The following is a 19,580-nucleotide window of genomic DNA, read 5'->3' as shown; positions in this document are numbered from 1 at the left end:
ATTAGCCTATATGTGAAGTTTTGACTTTTTGCCCCAATGTGCATGACTTTACACTTACAATGAAATGCATCTGCCGTTTTGCTGCCCATTCTGCCAGTCTGGAGAGATCCTTCTGGAGCTCCTCACAATCACGTCTGGTCTTCACCACTCGGAAAAGTTTGGTTTCGTCTGCAAACTTAGCCACCTCACTGCTCAACCCTGTCTCCAGGTCATTTTTGAAGAGGTTGATGAGCTCCGGTCCCAGGACAGATCCTTGGGGCACACCGCTTTTCACCTCTCTCCATTGTGAAAATTGACCATTGGCACCTACTCTCTGCTTCCTGGTCCTCAGCCAGTTCCCAATCCATGAGAGGACTTACCCTCTAATTCCCTGACTGTGGAGTTTTCTCAGCAGCCTTTGGTGAGGGACCATGTCAAACGCCTTCAGAAACTCCAGATATATAATATCCATGGGTTTTCCCGCATCCACATGCCTGTTGACCTTTTCAAAGAATTCTATAAGGTTCGTGAGGCAAGACTTACCCTTACAGAAGCCAGGCTGATTCTCCCTCAGCAAGGCCTGTTCGTCTTTGTGTCTTGAGATTCTATCTTTGATGAGGCATTCTGCCATCTTACCTAGTATAGATGTTAGGCTGACTGGCCTATAGTTTCCCGGGTCCCTCCTCTTTCCCTTTTTAAAGATAGGGGTGACATTTGCTATCCTCCAATCCTCTGGCACCGTGGCCGTTTTGAGGGACCAGTTGCATATTTTAGTCAAGAGATCAGCAACTGCTTTCTTCAGGTCCATGCTTGAGTGACATCACAGTTGGATTACTGTAATGTACTTTACCTGGGGCTGCTCTTGAAGGCAGTCTGCATGTTGCAACTACTGCAGAATGTGGCAGCCCATGTGGTTAGCGGAGCTTGGCAGTTCACTGCTATTGGACCGCTGCTCTGGTGGCTGCAGTGTCTGCCCATTAAATTCTGGACCCACTTCAGTGTGCTGGTGTTGACCTTAGAGGTGCTCAGGGTTTGGGACCAGGTTACTGGAGGACTGTCTGCTGCCCTACATGCTGGCCCTTAGGTGCTTTGAGGGGGCTCTCCTGCAAGGGCCTCCTCCCACTCAGGTTAGGGTGTGGTGGTGTGAGGGCAAGCCTCATCTGCAGTAGCTCCACAGGGAATATGGGACTTTCTTAGGTAGTGTGGAATTCAGCAGAGCTGAGAACCATCACTGACAGTTTTTGGGCAAGAGCTCCAACGTTTTTATTTTTTCTGGTGGTGGGGTGGTGGTGGTGGTTGTACACCAACACCTCCTCTGCACACTGTTTTTTGATTTCCACAGACAGGTTTTGACTCCTAGGTTGCTGCTGACCCCCAACAGTTTCTATTAATTGCATTTTTTTTTTACTGTTTTCTGTTTTTATGAAAAACTGTGTAAGCACCTTGGGTGTTCGCCTCAGCAAGGGAAAGGCGGGGTAGAAATGTTTGAAATCAATGAAAGGGTTTGTGGCATCTTTTGGCTGAAGCGAAGGGCAGAAGGTGTGGTCTGGAGTTTGAACTGTGGTCTTGCCTGGAAAAGCTGGCCGGGAGCAGCTGTGGTCTTGATTTTGAAAGGGTGACCAGAAAACCGCTGGCAGTGGAGTGTGGAGTTGGGAAGGAGTCAGCTGGCAAGAAATGGATCACGTCTTGAGAACCTCATCTGAGGCACGTTTTGTGGCTTCCTATGAAAATGTGGGAGGCAAGAGCTAGCGCCAGAATGCCGACTGCCCCATGGAGGGAAACATCTGGAGAAATGGAGGGTTCTGAGTTTCTCTCCTTGAATCAGACTTGTAGTAATCCCTGTTGATGAGAGAGGCAGTATTGAAATATGGGAGTAAATCAAGAAAGCGGCACGCTTTCTTCCTGGAGAGCATAGAATCTGAGAGTTGGAAGGGGACCCACAAGGCCACCGAGTCCAACCCCTGCCTGGCGCAGGAAATCCTCCTGGAGCATCTCCAGCAGGTGCCTATCAAGCCTGTGCTTGAAGATCTCCACCCCCTCCCTTGGCAGCTGTCCAGTGGTGGATCTTCTGCCCTTCTGGTGTTGAACAGGTGACTTTTTCTTGCAGATGTTGCAGCCTTCCGTTCAGACTACAGAGCCTCCATCATCAACCGCCTGAGCTGCCAGTGAGTGTCCTGCTGTGGTCTTCAGTGAGGCTTTTGGGCAGACCTGGAAGTGGCCTGGAACGGCTGTGTATGTTGTGTCTGACTGTAGGCAGCAAGTGACCTTGGAGGACCTCTTGCCTGTCTCCACCCCACCAGAGGCCCTGGACCTTCTGAAAAGGCTCTTGGTGTTCAATCCTGAGAAGCGACTAACTGCGGAAGAAGCGCTGGAGCATCCCTATGTGCGCAGGTGAGAGGAGCCTGGGGGGCCGTGCACAAGCTCCCAGGTCAGGTGCTGGCCACCTGCCAGTCAGGGCGCTTCATGCTTTGGACTGTGCTTTTGAGTGAGCAGCTGGGAGATGAATTTGTTGAGCAGGCGCCTGGACAAGTTCTAGTGCGTGGGTGCTGGGGGGGGTGCAGCTCTGACACCCACATGCAATGCCATGCTTTGGTGGAGGTGCCTGAATATCTCACGCCTGTGTTTCAGCCTTGTTTCCTGCAGTAGAATCTCATCTCATTCCATGCTTTTGTGGCAGGTTCCATTGTCCTGCCAAAGAACCAGCTCTCAACTACAATGTGATCCTTCCTCTGGACGACGATGTTCAGCTCTCTGTGGCTGAGTACCGCAATAAACTGTACGAGGTAATGCCTCTGTCTTCTTGAGCAGAGTCTGCCAAGGAAGTGCATCCTTGGCCCTAAAGTTGTTCACTGCGGTTGGTCGGCTTAGTGGTCTTCCCACCTCTCCAGGCACTTGGGTTGGGTAATGGCACACTGATGAGGAGACGGTTCTGTTCCTGGCGACAAGCCATTGGGATTCAAACATTGTATGCTGTTTTCAGAAAAGATGCAGGCTCACACTTTATTAGGCTGTCCAGGGAGAAAACTCCCAGTTGACCGAGCCAAGAGAGAGGTTGCCAGCAATCACCTGCTGATCTAGGGTAGTAGCACCTTTTGTTTAGCATGCCTGCTCCCTTCCTGTTCTCTTTTCTTCCCTGCTTGAACGTGTAGTGTACCAGGGAAAAGCCTTGGTAGATTGATCTACCACCAGCCCAGATGATCAGGCTAGCCTGGGGGGGGGTGGTGACTCCTTGGGCAGAGCCTCCCTCCTAGAACAGCACTGAAACGTGGGCGTCTCTGTTAAAATAGTGCCTGCAGAGCAAGGAGACGTGACAATCTTCTGAATTTCTAAGAACCAGGAATCAGGCAAACTTAACTGTAAAAAGTTTATTCAAAGCCCAATAGAAGCAACAGAACAAAGAAAAAAGGGAAAGAGCACAATCTGGCCAAAAAGGCTTTTATGCTGCAGTCATACAAGTGACCAGCAGATGGGGCTGAGGCACTGCGGTGTCTCACATGTGCTTTCACCTCTGAGCTTTGCTGCGAGGTTTGAGCTTATAATGCGACAGCACGGCAGAAAGGAGACGAACCCCCAAACAACATAAAAACCAACCATTCCTGATTAATAAACTGTTCCCTGTCTGGTTGTACCTGCGTGACGGAACCCCAGATGCAGCCAGATACCCTGTCATCCCACTTGCCTTCTCTTTGAGTGGGTTGGTGGGCTCTCCCCTGGCCAGCTGGAGAAAGGAGAGAGTGAACTTCCAACCTGGAACTGTGTGTGTTTCTTGGCTGGAAAGATGTCACGTGTTACCTGATCTCCACCATCACCACCACCCCCATGCTTGGGAGGGGGGTGGCAAGAACATGAACCAACGTGGCAGCTCGTACCTTAACTGAGCATTCTGAATTCTGGCAGGAAAAGTCATGCAAATGCAGTTCAGACAACCAGGGCTCCACGGAGTGCTCATAGCGAGCAAGGGAGCTGAAATACCCACCCTCTGGAAACAGAGTGACACAGGCAAAGCCCCGCAGGAAGGAATAAAACAGGCATAAGACGAAACGAGAAACCTTTATGGGCATATTTAAAATACAACTTTTAGTTGAAAAGCGGTATATAAATACTGTTAATAATAATAATAATAATACAAACCGAGTAAGACAACAGATTGGAGGGAGGGAGACATGAATCCAACGATTCAACTCCAACCATGACCATCCTGCCCTTGCTATATAGACTCAGCCGCTTGTGACCACCATAGAAAAATAAAACATACGTAACGTGTAGCATTTATGCTGCTGCTGTTGAGGAGTAGCCACTGAGGACGCCTCTCTGTTCCTTTAGAGATCCTATTTGGTGCATTGATGGTGTGCTGAAGGGGTCATGTGTGGAAGGTTAGAAGGCTGGGTGCTGAGGTGTGCTGAGCACACACTCTTTGGGACTTGTCCTGAACATAAGAACCCCATGGATTAGGCCAAAGGCCCATCCAGTCCGGCTTCCTGTATCTCATAGTGGCCCACCAGGTGCTTCAGAGAGCACACAAGAGACCTGCATCCTGGTACCCTCCCTTGCATCTGGCACTGAGAGCCTACTTCTAGCACCAGGAGGTTGCACATACCCATTGTGGCTTGCACCTGTGATGGACTTTCCCTCCAGAAATCTGTCCAATTCACTTTTAAAGGCATCTAGGCGAGATGCCATCACCACATCTTGTGGCCAGGAGTTCCACAGACTGACAAGCTGCGCAAAGAAATGTTTTCTTTTGTCTGTCCTAACTCTCCCGACACTCCATTTTGGGGGCTGCCCCTGGTTCTTGTGTGGTGTGAGAGGGAAAAGAACAGCTCTCTTGGGTTTCATTTAGAAAGCCACAGGGAGCCTGGTGGTGGCAGCTTTTCTGAATGACAGTTGTCTGCAGCTGTGAGGAAGGGCGGCCTCTTTCTCATCCTCATCGTTGTTTCAAGTGCATCTGGTCTTGCATCTCTGCTTCGCCATTGCCTGTCGCTTGCTTGCTTGTCAGTTGGCATCACTGGGGAGGGGATAGAGGGAGGTTGTGGGGAGTTCATGGCTTAATTTTGCAGCATGGCTTTCCTGCCTTGCACTTAGAATAAGAGCATGAGGCCACAACCAGGGCAGGAGGTGGTGCAGCCATGTCAAGCGACTTGACCACTTGTTTTGGATGCGTTTCAGCCTGGGCAGTCCGAGGATGCGAGTGAGATCCTTCTCCAGCGCTCGTGGGGCCCTGCCTTGGTGATGATAGCTGCCCGGGAGGGTCAATTAAGTTGGTGGGTGATAGCAAAAGCTTCACTGAGAGGGGATGCTCCAGGGGTGAGGCTGCTGTTTGTGTGGCTTGCATAGAAATGTATACTCTGCCTTTTAGTAGCAGAAGGGCTCCCAAGGCATCCAGCACCACAGAAATTAAATCATGTATCAGTTATTTTAAAAACTCCTTTAAACAATTCACAGTAAATTTAAGAGACATATTGAGCAGCAGGGCAAAAAATCCAATCCAACAACTCAACAAGGCATAAGGAACGTGACTAAAATAACTGGTGGAGCATGAAATTTTGGCAGGTGCCGAAAAGCCAGTGGGGAGGAGTTCCAGGATCAGGGATTCTGGGCTGCGGCAGAGCAGGCTCCGCCCCCGTCACCCCAGCCGAAGCTCCTTGTGGAAATCGGGCCAAGTTCAGACCTCAGGTCCTGTAAGGCATCCAAGGCACTGTATGAACTGCCTGGGCAAGATTCAGTTGTTACTGACAGGCAGTGCCACAGAGTGCATGTTCCTTAGTAGCCGAGGCTTGGCGGAAAGCATCCAAGCCACTCACTCCTTTAGCCTGCTTGACTTAAAGCAGCAGTTCTCAAACTCGCAGGGAGTTTGAGGACCGCAGTAAGTCCTTGCGGGAGAGCAGGGCAGGCAGCGAGGGTGGGGGGAAGGCAGCTAAGGGAGGGTGTAGGGACTGGCATGCACTTACCAGTCCCTGCTGCAGCCTCCCAGGGCTCCCCCACTTTCAGAAAGTGAAAGTGGAGCAATTGCGCTCTGCCCCGGTTTGCAATCACAAACCGGAAGCAGAGCGCGATTGCTCCGCTTTACCTTCTACGACAGGGGGAGCCCTGCAGAGGGTTGTGCAGGGCTCCCCGACCCCTGCGTGGCTGCAGCAGGGACTGGCAAGTGCCCCCCTTAGAGATGCGATCTTGGGGATCGTGTTGCTGCCTTCCCCCTGCCCCTGCAGGGGGCAGAGTCTAGGGCCCACAGGCTGGGGCATCAACACTCTGGTTTGAGAAGCCCTGTCTTAGAGCAATAGGCACATGTTGTTGGGGGCTTTTGACCCTTGGAATTAGTTTATGCCATCAGCTGGAGTTTTATGACCAGACTTGAAGAGCCCCCAGGAACTGAAACAGGTAATGACTTGCTTTGCAGGCTCATAATTGGTCCTAATTGACAGGGACCCAGCCAAGCTATAAACTTAACCAGAGTAGTGTTTAGAGAGGCCAAGCAGGATTTTAGGGTCACGCAGGTCACAGGTTTCCCCCAGTACTCACTCAAATAGCTTTAGTGACTTTATTAAAAGAACATAAATAGATACGGTTATCTCTCTTTAAGGAAAGACAGATTTAACAAAGGCAGCACATTCAAATAATAAATCTAACACTCCTGCTTCTGACTTGACCTGTCTCTTACAAGGTGATGGTCCTCTACGCGTAGCAAGAGGACCTGTTTTACCTGTTCTCCCAAGTTTGGCGAAAAGGCACATCCATGGAGATGCTCTCTAAGGTTTCCAAAAGTGCTGGCAAAACCCCGTCTCTCAGGTGTCTCTTACACTTCTTGAGCTGCGCCCACCCAATCATGAGGCCATCTCCTGGAAGGGTGATGCAGTACCTGAGGTTACTAGAAGTCAGACGCACTGCATGGCTAAGTGGCTCTTCCTCAGCTGTGCTAAATCTTTGGTGATTGTAGTGTCCTTAGGACCAGGCTAGGAGGGTCACTCCCCTCAGCAGTCTTTTGGCTAAAAGCAAAGCTGGGAAGAGTAAAAGCCTCCCTGTCCCTTAAATCAGGATGCTTTCCCACAGTGGGTTCCTAGCAGTTTCAGCTCTCCCCAAAATGGATTCAACTGCACAAAATGGAGTCAAACCATCGGCTTAGTTTTGCCTTGCTCTTTACATTCCTTCTATGGAGAGAATGTAGAACAGAGCTTCGGACGATGGATGAGGCTGGTGGGCAGATGGGTACAGAATGAGTTGGTCCTGCAGATAACCTGGTCCCGAACTGCGGAGGGCTTCAGAAGGTCCATACCGACAACTTGATTTTGAGCCTGGAAACAGATTGTTGGTCTGTGTGGGTGGAACAGAGGTGAGAGATGGAAGTGGCTGGTACCCAAGCCTGGGTATCTACAAGAGCCTGTGCCACCACATTTCGGCTGCTCAAAGTTTCCAAACACTTCAAGGGGAGCCTCCTGCAGAGCGTTTCACCTCACCCTCATCCTAGTGCGACAAGGGCGTGAGTTACGTTAGCCAAATCTGCTTTAGCTAGAAAGGAGCACAGTTTGAAACAGCTGGAGCCCTGCCAAGGCCTGGCTGCTCCCACCAAGAGGGGTGCAGTGGTGGTTGGAGAGAAGGAAGCTTCCTGGTGTGCCAACCTGACCAGAGGCTGTGTGAGAGGTGCGCTATCTCCACAGGGCTGAAATTGGGGATTTGATGGCGAGGCTGCTGGGGCTCATCCAGCTTGACGATGACTGCCCTTCCTTGCAGTTCACGCGGAGCAAAGGCCACTGCCAGGCATGGCCTTGAACACATCTTGACTGTGAGGCTCTTGGCCGGAAGGGGAAAGGGCTTAGCTGGAAGGTTGTATTTTTGTCCGTACTTCGGGGGGGGGGGGGGATTGTAGCTTGCAGGGGGAACCCAAGTAATCCTGGAGGTCTGTGAATGGCCACACAGGCTTTGTTGATGAGCAGGATTTGGCTTCCTTGGCCATGTGCTCTGCTTCCCTGATGAGCGTGTGTTTGGGAAGAGGCTTGCCGGCCTGCTCTGGGGGGCTTTAAACTAATCTGCAGGTGGGAGGAAGGTGAATGGAATCTGCGTCCTGGAGTAACTGCATCCCACTGGCCCTCTGTTCCACCAGGCTCCCCTCAGGCACACAAGGTCTGTGTTCTCATTGCTCCCCATCTTGGCTTGGAGGCCTCCAACATGTGTACGGCGTGCCTTCCTTCCAGGGTGGCTGTTGGCCTGTGCCTTGTTCCCTGCAACTGTTCCTCTCTTGGGCCTGGTGTCCTTCCCTGCCGTATGCTCTTCTCCTGATTGCACCCTTTCTCCTCCTGAAGACCTGTAACGTTTGCATCCTCCTCCCTTTGGCTGAACCCAGATGCAGCTCAGCTGTTTTCGGCTGCCCTCAGGCCTGTGTCAAAGATGCTCTGACACCTTTAGGATGTGAGCTGCCCGCATCTGGTTCCGTCTTGGTTCAAGTGCAGCCTGGCTGGTTTGTACAGGCTTGCCTTGTCCTAAAGTGGTACGCAGTGTCAAATGCAGTCCTCAGCCGTGCCTGGAGATCCCTTGTTAGCTGCCTGCCCCTTGAGTGCAAGAGGGAGCACTTCTGAAATGGCACAGAGTCCTCCAGCTGGCCAGGCTGCAGGGAGTGCTGTCCAAAGCGACTGTTGCTCCAATGGGGACAGAGCACTCCGGCTCCAGATTTGCTTCGGGGTGCCAGTCAGGGTGCGTAAATGGTGCATTTTAAGGGTGCCGCCTTAAACAATTTGGGGCTGGGGATCTGAAGGATTGCTGCTTCTGGGGGATTCTGCCCACTGAAGAAGCTATTTGGTGAGGGCAGGCTGCTCCACGTGCCACTGCCGGCTGAAGCTCTGGCGTTATTCAGGACCTTTTTAAGCTTGCCCCAGGTTGCAGAGTTCCTTCTTGGTGTCCCTGCGCTCCTGATGGTCCAGGTGCTCCTGTGGATCAGCCTGTCTGTCCAGGCCTTTGGAGGGTGAGGGGGCTGCAGTTTGGGGATTTGTTGATACTTGTGTGATTTGGGCTCAGGATTGTTTTCTGCTTGATCTTGTAAACTGCCTTAGGAGCCAAGGAGCTCAAACTCCCTTTAAAAAACGAGAGGCAGCCAACCAAACACTGGCCACCTGGAGCTCTGCTCATCGGAGATCCCCACAAACTAGCAGGTTTCCAGCCTGGTGATGGGGACTGTGTCTTGTGGGCCCTTGGCTCTTGCAGGGCAGCTGTGGGGGGGGGGGGCTGGAGTACTGCTGGAATAACAACTGGTTGAGGCAAGAGCCTCCTTCCTCTCCCCTCCACTGGTCACTTCTGCTGGCTGTTTGCTCAGCAGGCAGACTCTGTATACAATTTTTTTAAAAGCCCTTTTTGTTCTGAGCTCCTCTTGCCGAAACGCTGGAGGCAAACCTCTAACTCAGCTGGCTTTGTTCCTTCCTGTTCTGCATGCACACAGATGATCATAGAAAGGAAGGCAAAAAGCTGGCATCAGAAGCCGCAGCTGCAGCGAGAGAACCTCCCAGCCAGTGCCAGCGCCCCCCTCAGACCCCAAAGTGAGGTGCAGCGAGACGAAGCAAGGCCCCTTTCACCCAGCAGCTCCCCCCTGCTCTCGGGCGCAGTGGTGCCTGCCACAGCTCCCCACTGGAGAGGCCACGAGGCAAGAAGACCCTGCTCAAGACCCACGAGGAGTTCTGTGGGGTGCAGACCCACGGACCACACAGCTGTTCACCGTATGTTCCTCCTTTTGTGGGGAGGGGTGGGTTGGAAGGGGGGAAGAGGTGATGGAGAAGGGCTTCGGAGCGCCCTTTCTGTGAGCTGGTGATGCCAGGAATCATCACGTCTGCTGCGGAGGTGCAGGAGATGGAGGGCTCATGCATGGCTCTGATTTCCCAGCCTGCCCAGGGTGGCATTGGAGTCGAGTGGGTGCCCAGGATGTGATGCCTTGCTGGTTTTCCCCCCTGACTCTGCGCCCTGTTCTCTTTCTGCAGCCAGCCTGGCCTCTGGCCACATGTCAAGGAATCCCTCTTCCCCAGTCTGCCAGCACCAGGCAGCCTCCCTCACCAAGGGAGCAGGAAGGCCAGCAGCCTGGGTGTCAGCAGCCCCCCTGGCCCCTGCAGCAGGCCTGCATCACTCCTGTAGTGTAAGTAGCAAATAATGTGGAACCTTCCATGCTGCCGGTCAGCATCTGGCTGGAGGGTGGGCAGGTGGTGACCTTGTGCTAGCTGCCGGTTCTCTTCAGGTTGGCTGGAAAGGCCTTGCGTGGAGCGGCAGCTAGATCCTTGTGTGAGGGGTCTGAGACGCCCCAGCCCCTCTGGATGCTTGCCTGCACAAGCCTTTTGGGTTCTATTGCGTCATCCAAGCCTCCCCTGAACACAAAACACTCCAAAATCAGAGTAAATATGTTTTATTTATAACTGAGGTTAGTAAGTAGGTAGCTGCCAGCCATATCAATGGGCTCCTCAAGGGCAGCTATACACGTCAGTACATTCATAGCTACAAAATAAGAAAGTTAGCTAGTAAGTTCTACACTACTTACTCACATGCCTGTATACAGGTTGCAGGAATACATCTTCGTGTTCAGGGCAGCAGTTTCCCCATGGCATATGCCAACCCTGAGGGGACCTAGAGCAAAGACCCAGCCCAAATTTAAGGCACAGCCTGCCAGTCATAATTCCCTAATTCTGCTGAGTCATGCCCGGCCCGCTTGTACTGTTGGACCAATCAGATACCCAGGCCCGCTTTGACCATTGGGCCAATCAGAACCTTTGCACGTACTTCTTGCTTGTGGCGTGATCTTATCATTTGCACCTGTGTGTGATCTTCCTGGCTCTGTTGCTATCCTGCTCAAGGCCCTCTGGCCTTCTGGAGTTCTTCAGACTCTTTACTTCAAAGTTAACTCTTAACACCTCTACACCATCATTCTGCCAAGCTATCTGGTCTAACTTCAAAAGACATTTCCTTTCACAACCCATAGACATCTGAATACTTCTCCCATCACCTTGATATATTTCAGATATTCCCTTATAACTCCAAAAACCCCTTAAAATCCCTTACGCCTCCTTCACACCTTGCAGTAGCACTGGGTCATTTCTTGGCTGTGCAGATCATCACCTTAAACCAGAGAAACCTCCAAGTTTCGGTCTTCAGAAATGGGGGTAGGGCACATTAGATGACTTTTTGAGAGCCTGCTGGTGTGTCTTCAGACATCTTTAGTCTCTGGGTATCTTCACCATCAGTAAGGATGTGGGTTTATCTTGGGGGGGGGGCTGCATTTTGCTTCAGGTTTGGAATGTGTTATGATGCCTCTTCTTGTTCAGGCGGAAGCCTCTTCTGGCCTGACTTGAGGAGGCACCCAAGTCCCATTCAGTCTCTGGGTAAGCTCAAGGGCACTCCTGAGAGATGACTGCTCTGGTTTGGCCCCCAAGTGTTTCCCTGCCCCTGGCTCCCTCTGCTGGCAGTATCAGTCATAAGAACATAAGAACAGCCCTGCTGGATCAGGCCAAAGGCCCATCTAGTCCAGCTTCCTGCATCTCACAGTGGCCCACCAAATGCTTCAGGGAGCACACAAGACAACAGACACAACCTGTGTCCTGGTATCCTCCCCTGCATCTGGCAATCAGAAGCAGCCTACCTCTAAAACTGGCTGCCGGTTCTGTTCCGGGCCCAATTCAAGGTGCTAGTTTTGACTTTTAAAGCCCTCTACGGCTCGGGTCTGGGGTATTTGAGGGACCGCCTCCTTCCCTACAATCCTGCCCGTGCTCTTAGATCATCTGGGGGGCCCTTTTGACTGTGCCGCCACTAAAAGATGTGAGAGGGGTGGCAGCCAGGAAGAGGGCCTTCTCGGTGGTGGCCCCCGAACTGTGGAATACCCTCCCCTTAGAACTGAGAACTGCTCCCTGGTTGCTAACGTTTCGGCGTGGACTGAAGACCTTTTTATTTCAAAAAGCTTTTAATTGTTGACAGGCTGGCTGGCGTTCTTGCTTTTATATGAAAAGCCACGGGGTTTGTTTGTTTTTAGATTTTTTAATTATGTAAATTGCTATTAATTGTTTTTAATGTTGTATTTTTTAAAAAATGATGTAAGCCGCCTTGTGTGCCCGTTGGGCAAAAAGGCGGGGTACAAATTAATAAAATAATAATAAAACCAGGAGATTGCACGTAGCTACCATGACTTGAAAGTGATGAACTTTTCCGCCAGAAATTTGTCCCATCCCCTCTTAAAGGCAGCTAGGCAAGATACCATCACTACTTCCTGTGGCAAGGAGTTCCACAGACTAGTTACATACTGGGTAAAGAAATATTTTCTTTTTTCTGTCCTAACTCTCTTAACACGCAGCTTTAGGGGATGTCCCCTGGTTCTGGTATTGTGTGAGAGGGAAAAGAGGGTCTCTCTATCCATCCCCTGCATAATTTTGTATGTCTCAATCATGTCCCCCCTCAAGCACCACTTTTCTAGACTGAAAAGCCCCAAACGCTGTAAGGGAGATACCCCAGCCCAGTAATCATTTTGGTTGCTCTTTTCTGCACCTTTTCCATCTCCACTATGTCCTTTTTGAGATGTGGCAACCAGAACTGGACGCAATACTCCAGGTGTGGCCTTACCCTCAATTTGTACAATGGCCTTATAATATTAGCCTTTTTGTTCTCATGTTAGGCTGACTGGCCTATAGTTTCCTGGGTACCCCCTCCTTCCTTTTTTAAAAATCGGTGTGACATTTGCTATCCTCCAATTCTCTGGCATTGTGGCTGTTTTGAGGGTCAAGTTGCATATTTTAGTCAAGAGATCTGCAACTTCATTCTTCAGTTCCTTAATAACTGGATGCTATCAGGGCCCAGTGACTTATTGATCTTTAATTTGTCGATTAGATCTGAAACATCTTCTCTCTTAACCTCTCTCTGACTTAATTCCTTGGTCAGGGGGCCATTCAGGCAGCAGTATCTGCCCAAGGTCTTCCACCGTGAAGACAGATGGAAAGAACTCATTTAATTTCTCTGTCATCTCTAAGTCTCCTTTTATCTCCCCTTTCCCTCCCTCACCATCCAGAGGGCCAAGCGCTTCTCTGGCATGTTCCCTGCTTTTGAAGAAGCTTTTATTACTCCCCTTAATGCTGCTGGCCATGCGTTCCTCAGAGTCTCGCTTGGCCTCCCGTATCACCTTCTTACATTTCTTTTGCCACAGTTTATGTTCCTCTTTGTTTTCCTCATTCGGGCAAGAATTCCATTTACGGAAGGAAGCTTCCTTGCCCTTTACGGCCTCTCTAACTTTGCACATTAGCCGTGCCGGCATCCTCCCAATCGAACTGTTCCTCCTTTGCAGTACACACTTCCACTGGGCTTCTATTGCTGTTGTTTTAAACAGCTTCCACGCATTGTGAAGAGCCAAGTTAGAGAGGCTGTGAAGGGCAAGGAAGCTTCCTTCCGTAAATGGAAGTCTTGCCCTAATGAAGAGAATAAAAAGGAACATAAACTGTGGCAAAAGAAATGTAAGAAGGTGATAGGGGAGGCCAAGCAAGACTATGAGGAACGCATGGCCAGCAACATTAAGGGGAATAATAAAAGCTTCTTCAAATATGTTAGAAGCAGGAAACCCGCCAGAGAAGCGGTTGGCCCTCTGGATGGTGAGGGAGGGAAAGGGGAGATAAAAGGAGACTTAGAGATGGCAGAGAAATTAAATGAGTTCTTTGCATCTGTCTTCACGGCGGAAGACCTTGGGCAGATACTGCTGCCTGAATGGCCCCCTGACCAAGGAGTTAAGTCAGATAGAGGTTAAGAGAGAAGATGTTTCAGATCTAATCGACAAATTAAAGATCAATAAGTCACCGGGCCCTGATGGCATACACCCAAGGGTTATTAAGGAATTGAAGAATGAAGTTGCAGATCTCTTGACTAAGGTATGCAACTTGTCCCTCAAAACAGCCATGGTGCCAGAAGATTGGAGGATAGCAAATGTCACGCCTATTTTTAAAAAGGGAAAGAGGGGGGACCCGGGAAACTATAGGCCGGTCAGCCTAACATCTATACCGGGTAAGATGGTGGAATGCCTCATCAAAGATAGGATCTCAAAACACATAGACGAACAGGCCTTGCTGAGGGAGAGTCAGCATGGCTTCTGTAAAGGTAAGTCTTGCCTCACGAACCTTATAGAATTCTTTGAAAAGGTCAACAGGCATGTGGATGCGGGAGAACCCGTGGACATTATATATCTGGACTTTCAGAAGGCGTTTGACACGGTCCCTCACCAAAGGCTACTGAAAAAACTCCACAGTCAGGGAATTAGAGGACAGGTCCTCTCGTGGATTGAGAACTGGTTGGAGGCCAGGAAGCAGAGAGTGGGTGTCAATGGGCAATTTTCACAATGGAGAGAGGTGAAAAGCGGTGTGCCCCAAGGATCTGTCCTGGGACCGGTGCTTTTCAACCTCTTCATAAATGACCTGGAGACAGGGTTGAGCAGTGAAGTGGCTAAGTTTGCAGACGACACCAAACTTTTCCGAGTGGTAAAGACCAGAAGCGATTGTGAGGAGCTCCAGAAGGATCTCTCCAGACTGGCAGAATGGGCAGCAAAATGGCAGATGCGCTTCAATGTCAGTAAGTGTAAAGTCATGCACATTGGGGCAAAAAATCAAAACTTTAGATATAGGCTGATGGGTTCTGAGCTGTCTGTGACAGATCAGGAGAGAGATCTTGGGGTGGTGGTGGACAGGTCGATGAAAGTGTCGACCCAGTGTGCGACAGCAGTGAAGAAGGCCAATTCTATGCTTGGGATCATTAGGAAGGGTATTGAGAACAAAACGGTTAGTATTATAATGCCGTTGTACAAATCGATGGTAAGGCCACACCTGGAGTATTGTGTCCAGTTCTGGTCGCCGCATCTCAAAAAAGACATAGTGGAAATGGAAAAGGTGCAAAAGAGAGCGACTAAGATGATTACGGGGCTGGGGCACCTTCCTTATGAGGAAAGGCTACGGCGTTTGGGCCTCTTCAGCCTAGAAAAGAGACGCTTGAGGGGGGACATGATTGAGACATACAAAATTATGCAGGGGATGGACAGAGTGGATAGGGAGATGCTCTTTACACTCTCACATAATACCAGAACCAGGGGACATCCGCTAAAATTGAGTGTTGGGCGGGTTAGGACAGACAAAAGAAAATATTTCTTTACTCAGCGCGTGGTCGGTCTGTGGAACTCCTTGCCACAGGATGTGGTGCTGGCGTCTAGCCTAGACGCCTTTAAAAGGGGATTGGACGAGTTTCTGGAGGAAAAATCCATTATGGGGTACAAGCCATGATGTGTATGCGCAACCTCCTGATTATAGGAATGGGTTAAGTCAGAATGCCAGATGTAGAGGAGGGCACCAGGATGAGGTCTCTTGTTATCTGGTGTGCTCCCTGGGGCATTTGGTGGGCCGCTGTGAGATACAGGAAGCTGGACTAGATGGGCCTATGGCCTGATCCAGTGGGGCTGTTCTTATGTTCTTATGTTCTTATGTTAAGAGGTTGTACCCTCTTTACTTTCCCTTTCAGCTTCCTCCCTACTAGTTTCTTCATTTGAGGGAAGTCTGCCCTTCGGAAGTCAAGAGTTTTTGTGTCAGATTTGTTTGGCACTCTTCCCCTGACATGCATGGTGAAACTAATTGCAGCCTGGTCACTGTTCCCCAAAGTCCCAGTAACACTGACATCTGTAACCAAGTTCTGAGTACCATTCAATATTAAATCCAGAGTCACCTGTCCTCTGGTGGGCTCCATGACTAGTTATTCCAAGGCACAGTCATTTAGCAAGTCAAGAAATCTGGTCTCTCTTTCAGACCAGAGCATGAATTGACTCATTCAGTGTGAGGATAATTGAAGTCCCCTTCAATTACAACCCTGTCCCTTCTTAACACTTCCCTGATCTGTTTTCTCATGTCAAGGTCCCCTTCAGGTTTCTGGTCCAGAGGACGATAGCATGCCCCCAGTTTTACATCTCTCCTTGAACCTGGTAATTTAAACCACAGCAATTCTATGGTGGAGTCGGACTCGCCTCCAATATCTACTTTGCAGGATTCCACCCCTTCTTTAACATAGATGGGTGTCTCATGCCAACACGCCCCTCCCTGTCGCTCCTGTAGAGTTTATAGCTCGGGATTGTGGTATCCCACTGATTTTCTGCATTCCACCACGTTTCCGTTATGCCCAGTACATCAAAGTTTTCCCTAGTCACCAAACGTTCCAGTTCTCCCATCTTCACTCGGAGACTTTGGGCATTTGCATAAAAGCATTTGTGCCTGAAATCCTCCAGGATGGGCTGCTTATTGGCTCCTTCATCCCTGCAATCTCTCATTGTGCCAAAAATGGTTGGCAACCTTCAGTCTCGAAAGACTATGGTATAAGCCTACAGCACCCAGTATTCCCAGGTGGTCTCCCATCCAAGTACTAACCAGGCCTGACCCTGCTTAGCTTCTGAGATCAGACGAGATCAGGCATGTGCAGGGTAACAGTTGCTGCCAAACCGTCTATCACTTCCCATCATGATTCCATTCCCAATTCCTATTCTTACTCTGTCCCTGCCTTGTTGTTCTCTAACCTCCCCATCCTTGTCCTATAGGGATAAGGAGTCCCGAACCAGATGCCCCTGGGCTCCTTTCGGCTTTCCCCCAGGAGTCAGTTTAAAAACTGCTCTGCCACCTTTTTAATGTTATGCGCCAGCAGTCTGGTTCCATTCTGGTTCAAGTGGAGCCCGTCCCTCTTGTACAGGCCCCGCTTGTCCCAAAATGTTCCCCAGTAGCTAACGAATTTAAACCCCTCCTCCCCAGTGTCATCCACGCATTGAGACCCCTGATCGCCACCTGCCTAGCTGGCCCTGTGCATGGAACAGGCAGCACTTCTGAGAATGCTACCTTTTGGGTCCTGGCTTTAAGCTTCCTACATAGCAGCCTACATTTGGCCTCCAGGACCTCCCGGCTGCTTTCCCCACATCATTGGTGCCGACATGCACCACAACCGCTACCTTTTCCCCAGCACTCTACCAGCCTATCTACATGAGATGTGATGTCCGCAACCTTCACGCCAGGCAGGCAAGTCGCCCTGCAGTCCTCACATCTGTCACAGACCGCCCCTCTATATTCTTGATAATGGAACGGCCAGGCGTGCTCCCCAGCTGTGGTTCTGACGTCCACTCTTAGAAAGCTGGTGTGGATCTTGGCAAGGGAGCTGGAAGAGCGTTGTGGCCAAGATGGGATGTCCTGTGTGCCCCCTAAGTGCTTCCCCCCTAGCTGTGATGTGGGCCCGAGGCTTACCTTGCAGGTGGGCGGCTGGGGTTGGTGGGTCCTGGGAGGTGCCATGCAGAAAATGCTCACTGGTCAGTAGAGGCCTGGCTAGAAAGCAGTGCCTGCCAGGTGCCTGGCCGCTCACCTTCACTCCCTGGCTTTGTGCAGGTGGACTGTGTCATGCCAAAGGCCCCTCTTGGGCAGGTGAGGGGAGTTTCTCTTGAGCCGATGGGGCGGCTCCTCCCCTTCCTGGGGGCTGAGACTGGTTTTGTGCTTGGATTTGCCAGGTTCCCAAAGGACCTGAGGGGCAGAGTCAGTCCGTGGCACACGCAAACTCCCCTTCGCTCTCCAGCCAGGCCCAGGAGGCTGCCCTCAACCACCCCTTGGTGCGGAAGGAGTCGTCTTCCAGCAAGGCTGTGGCTGGGCTGGTGAGTGAACCTGCCCCCCCCAAATGCCTGTTGCAATTCCTAGCCCCCTCTTGGCTGTTGCTGCATCTCCTTGGACAAGACTGCTGAGCACAGGGCTGGGGCTGTTCCTGCTCCCAGTGCCTGCAGCGCCTGCTGTGCCACAGGTGGCGTTCTCCTTCCTCTCGCGCAGAACCCCAGGAATGCTGAGTCCCACGGCCGAGAAGCCCATCCCGGTGCAAGGCCTGGCAAAAAGAGGTTCCCAGTTATGGCCAACGTGGGCACAGCCGGTGATGCCAAGGCCTGCCTGGGCAGTTACTCCCAGGCCTATGGGACCATCTGCAAATCTGCGCTCCAGAGCCTGCTCATGCCGAGGGGGGGCCAGCAGGCACTTGCCCCAAGAGCCCAGCAGCTCTGACCTGCCTGGCCCCAGCAGCAGCTCTGGAAAGAAGCGGGGTGGAAGGGGCTGCTCTGCCCATCGGCACCTGGGCAGGACCTCAGAAACTCTCTCCGGAGGGCTGCTCCAGGGCTGGGTGCGGTGAGGCCCTTTTGCACACCTACCTGGCCTGTGTCTGCTTCCTCCCATGTGACCAGCCCTGCTGGGTGTTTTTCTAAAGATTTTAATAAAATAAGCTTTGTTTTTAAAAGGAACCACCAGGAAAAAAGGGTCCATTCTTGACTATCAGAAAGAGTGACAAAATGGCCTCCAAGTAGCCAGGCCTGGTTCCTGTCCACGCTTGGGCCACGCCTGTGAGAGGGGCGTCCTCCTGTCTAGGCAGCTGCTTGGCCCACATCCCCCACACCCTTTGTCTTTGCTGGCTCCACTGCCCGGATCACTCCTTTCTCTGGAGAAGCCAGGAATGGGGGCTTGTGGTGCTAGCTACGGCCTATTCCCTGTCTTGTTCTGGGCACCCCTTCAGAGCTGGACATTCTCACTTGCGCACAGAAGAATGGTGGCAACTCACCTGAGCTTTGTGGGGAGTAGAGAGAAGCATGTCTGATAATGGCGTCAAACTTGTTCCTGTGTCTAGTGCAGGAGTGGCCGCTGAAACTACTTGAGCTAGAGTGCGACATGCCTCGAGAATGGTATTGGAACCTGGGAGGGACCAAGGATGGCATCTGCCCGCTAAAAGGAAGAGCCTGGGACTTTAGGAGTGGAGTCTGATGGGGCAGCAGCAGCAGAAGCTTCCAAGCATGGCAGAAAACGGCTGCTTCCCCTCTTGCTGCCCTGCCTTGCTTTCCCTGCTTCCCCCACCCGACCTTGACAGCTGGCGAGCTGAGCTTGGAACACTTTGTTGTGACGCCCCCCCCCCGCTTCCAGAATTGGCACGGACTACATAACCATGTGCACCTGCACATGCATACTCATCCCTCAGGTGTGTCCTCTGGGGGGGACGGGACACGGGACACATCAGCACAACTCTGCTCAGGGCTTAGACTCTGCCTGCCTGCTCAGCTGGAGTTTGGCTCTCTTTTCCTTGGCTCCAGCCAGCCACCTGGCACAGGACGTCTTCCTCTGAGCCAGGTTTGGCAGAACTTGGTACCCCACAGTGCTGTGTTTTCACTGACCCTCTGGCATGTGCAGAGGATGCTGGGAGGGGAACGGTGTTTAGCACTTGGTTCCCGAGAGGCAGAAGAAATGAGAGGAGATTTCAGGTGGTGTGTGACAGTCCTTTCCGTGCAGGCCTGAGGAAAGCGCAGGGGAATGGCCAGCCCAACAACAGAGTGGGGTCTGTCTTTGCAGCACGCGGAGCCCAGAGCGGCCCTGCTGGGAATTTCTTAGATGAGGTGCTCTTCTGACACAGTGCCCAATAGCTGAGGAAGTAGAAGAGACTTTTGCGAAACCTTTGAAAGGCTTTATGCCAAATTGCAAATGAGAATCTTTTACAGAGAATAGATCTGAGCTCCAGCAGTGTGCCAGAAACGTCTTCAAGGCCCCGCCCCCAATCAAGGGTGATTATAGGAAACTGAACAACCTTACACTCGCGTCACA

At 51.4% G+C, this 19,580-nt stretch overlaps 1 protein-coding gene and 1 pseudogene across 2 annotated transcripts in view; one reads left to right on the top strand and one right to left on the bottom strand.

Moving 5' to 3' along the window:
* Positions 1-18,216, top strand: part of MAPK15 (mitogen-activated protein kinase 15) — a 30,821-nt gene extending 12,605 nt beyond the window's left edge. Inside the window, exons 8-14 of one of the 2 annotated variants that reach the window (XM_066626484.1) lie at positions 2,087-2,144; positions 2,233-2,370; positions 2,657-2,762; positions 9,398-9,671; positions 9,930-10,081; positions 17,471-17,611; positions 17,755-18,216. In XM_066626484.1, the coding sequence (XP_066482581.1) occupies positions 2,087-2,144; positions 2,233-2,370; positions 2,657-2,762; positions 9,398-9,671; positions 9,930-10,081; positions 17,471-17,611; positions 17,755-18,129 (1,244 nt within the window). In that variant the 3' untranslated portion in view covers positions 18,130-18,216. The remainder of the gene's footprint in view (positions 1-2,086; positions 2,145-2,232; positions 2,371-2,656; positions 2,763-9,397; positions 9,672-9,929; positions 10,082-17,470; positions 17,612-17,754) is intronic. The other variant, XM_066626485.1, reaches the window with a different exon arrangement.
* On the bottom strand, positions 16,307-16,423 carry LOC136650481 (5S ribosomal RNA; annotated as a pseudogene).
* Positions 18,217-19,580: the final 1,364 nt, after the last annotated feature.

This window comes from Tiliqua scincoides, chromosome 4, assembly GCF_035046505.1.
Source record: "Tiliqua scincoides isolate rTilSci1 chromosome 4, rTilSci1.hap2, whole genome shotgun sequence".
Taxonomy (NCBI): Eukaryota; Metazoa; Chordata; class Lepidosauria; order Squamata; family Scincidae; genus Tiliqua; species Tiliqua scincoides.
Note: the sequence above shows the minus strand (reverse complement) of the source record. Positions and strands in the feature narration are given on the sequence as shown.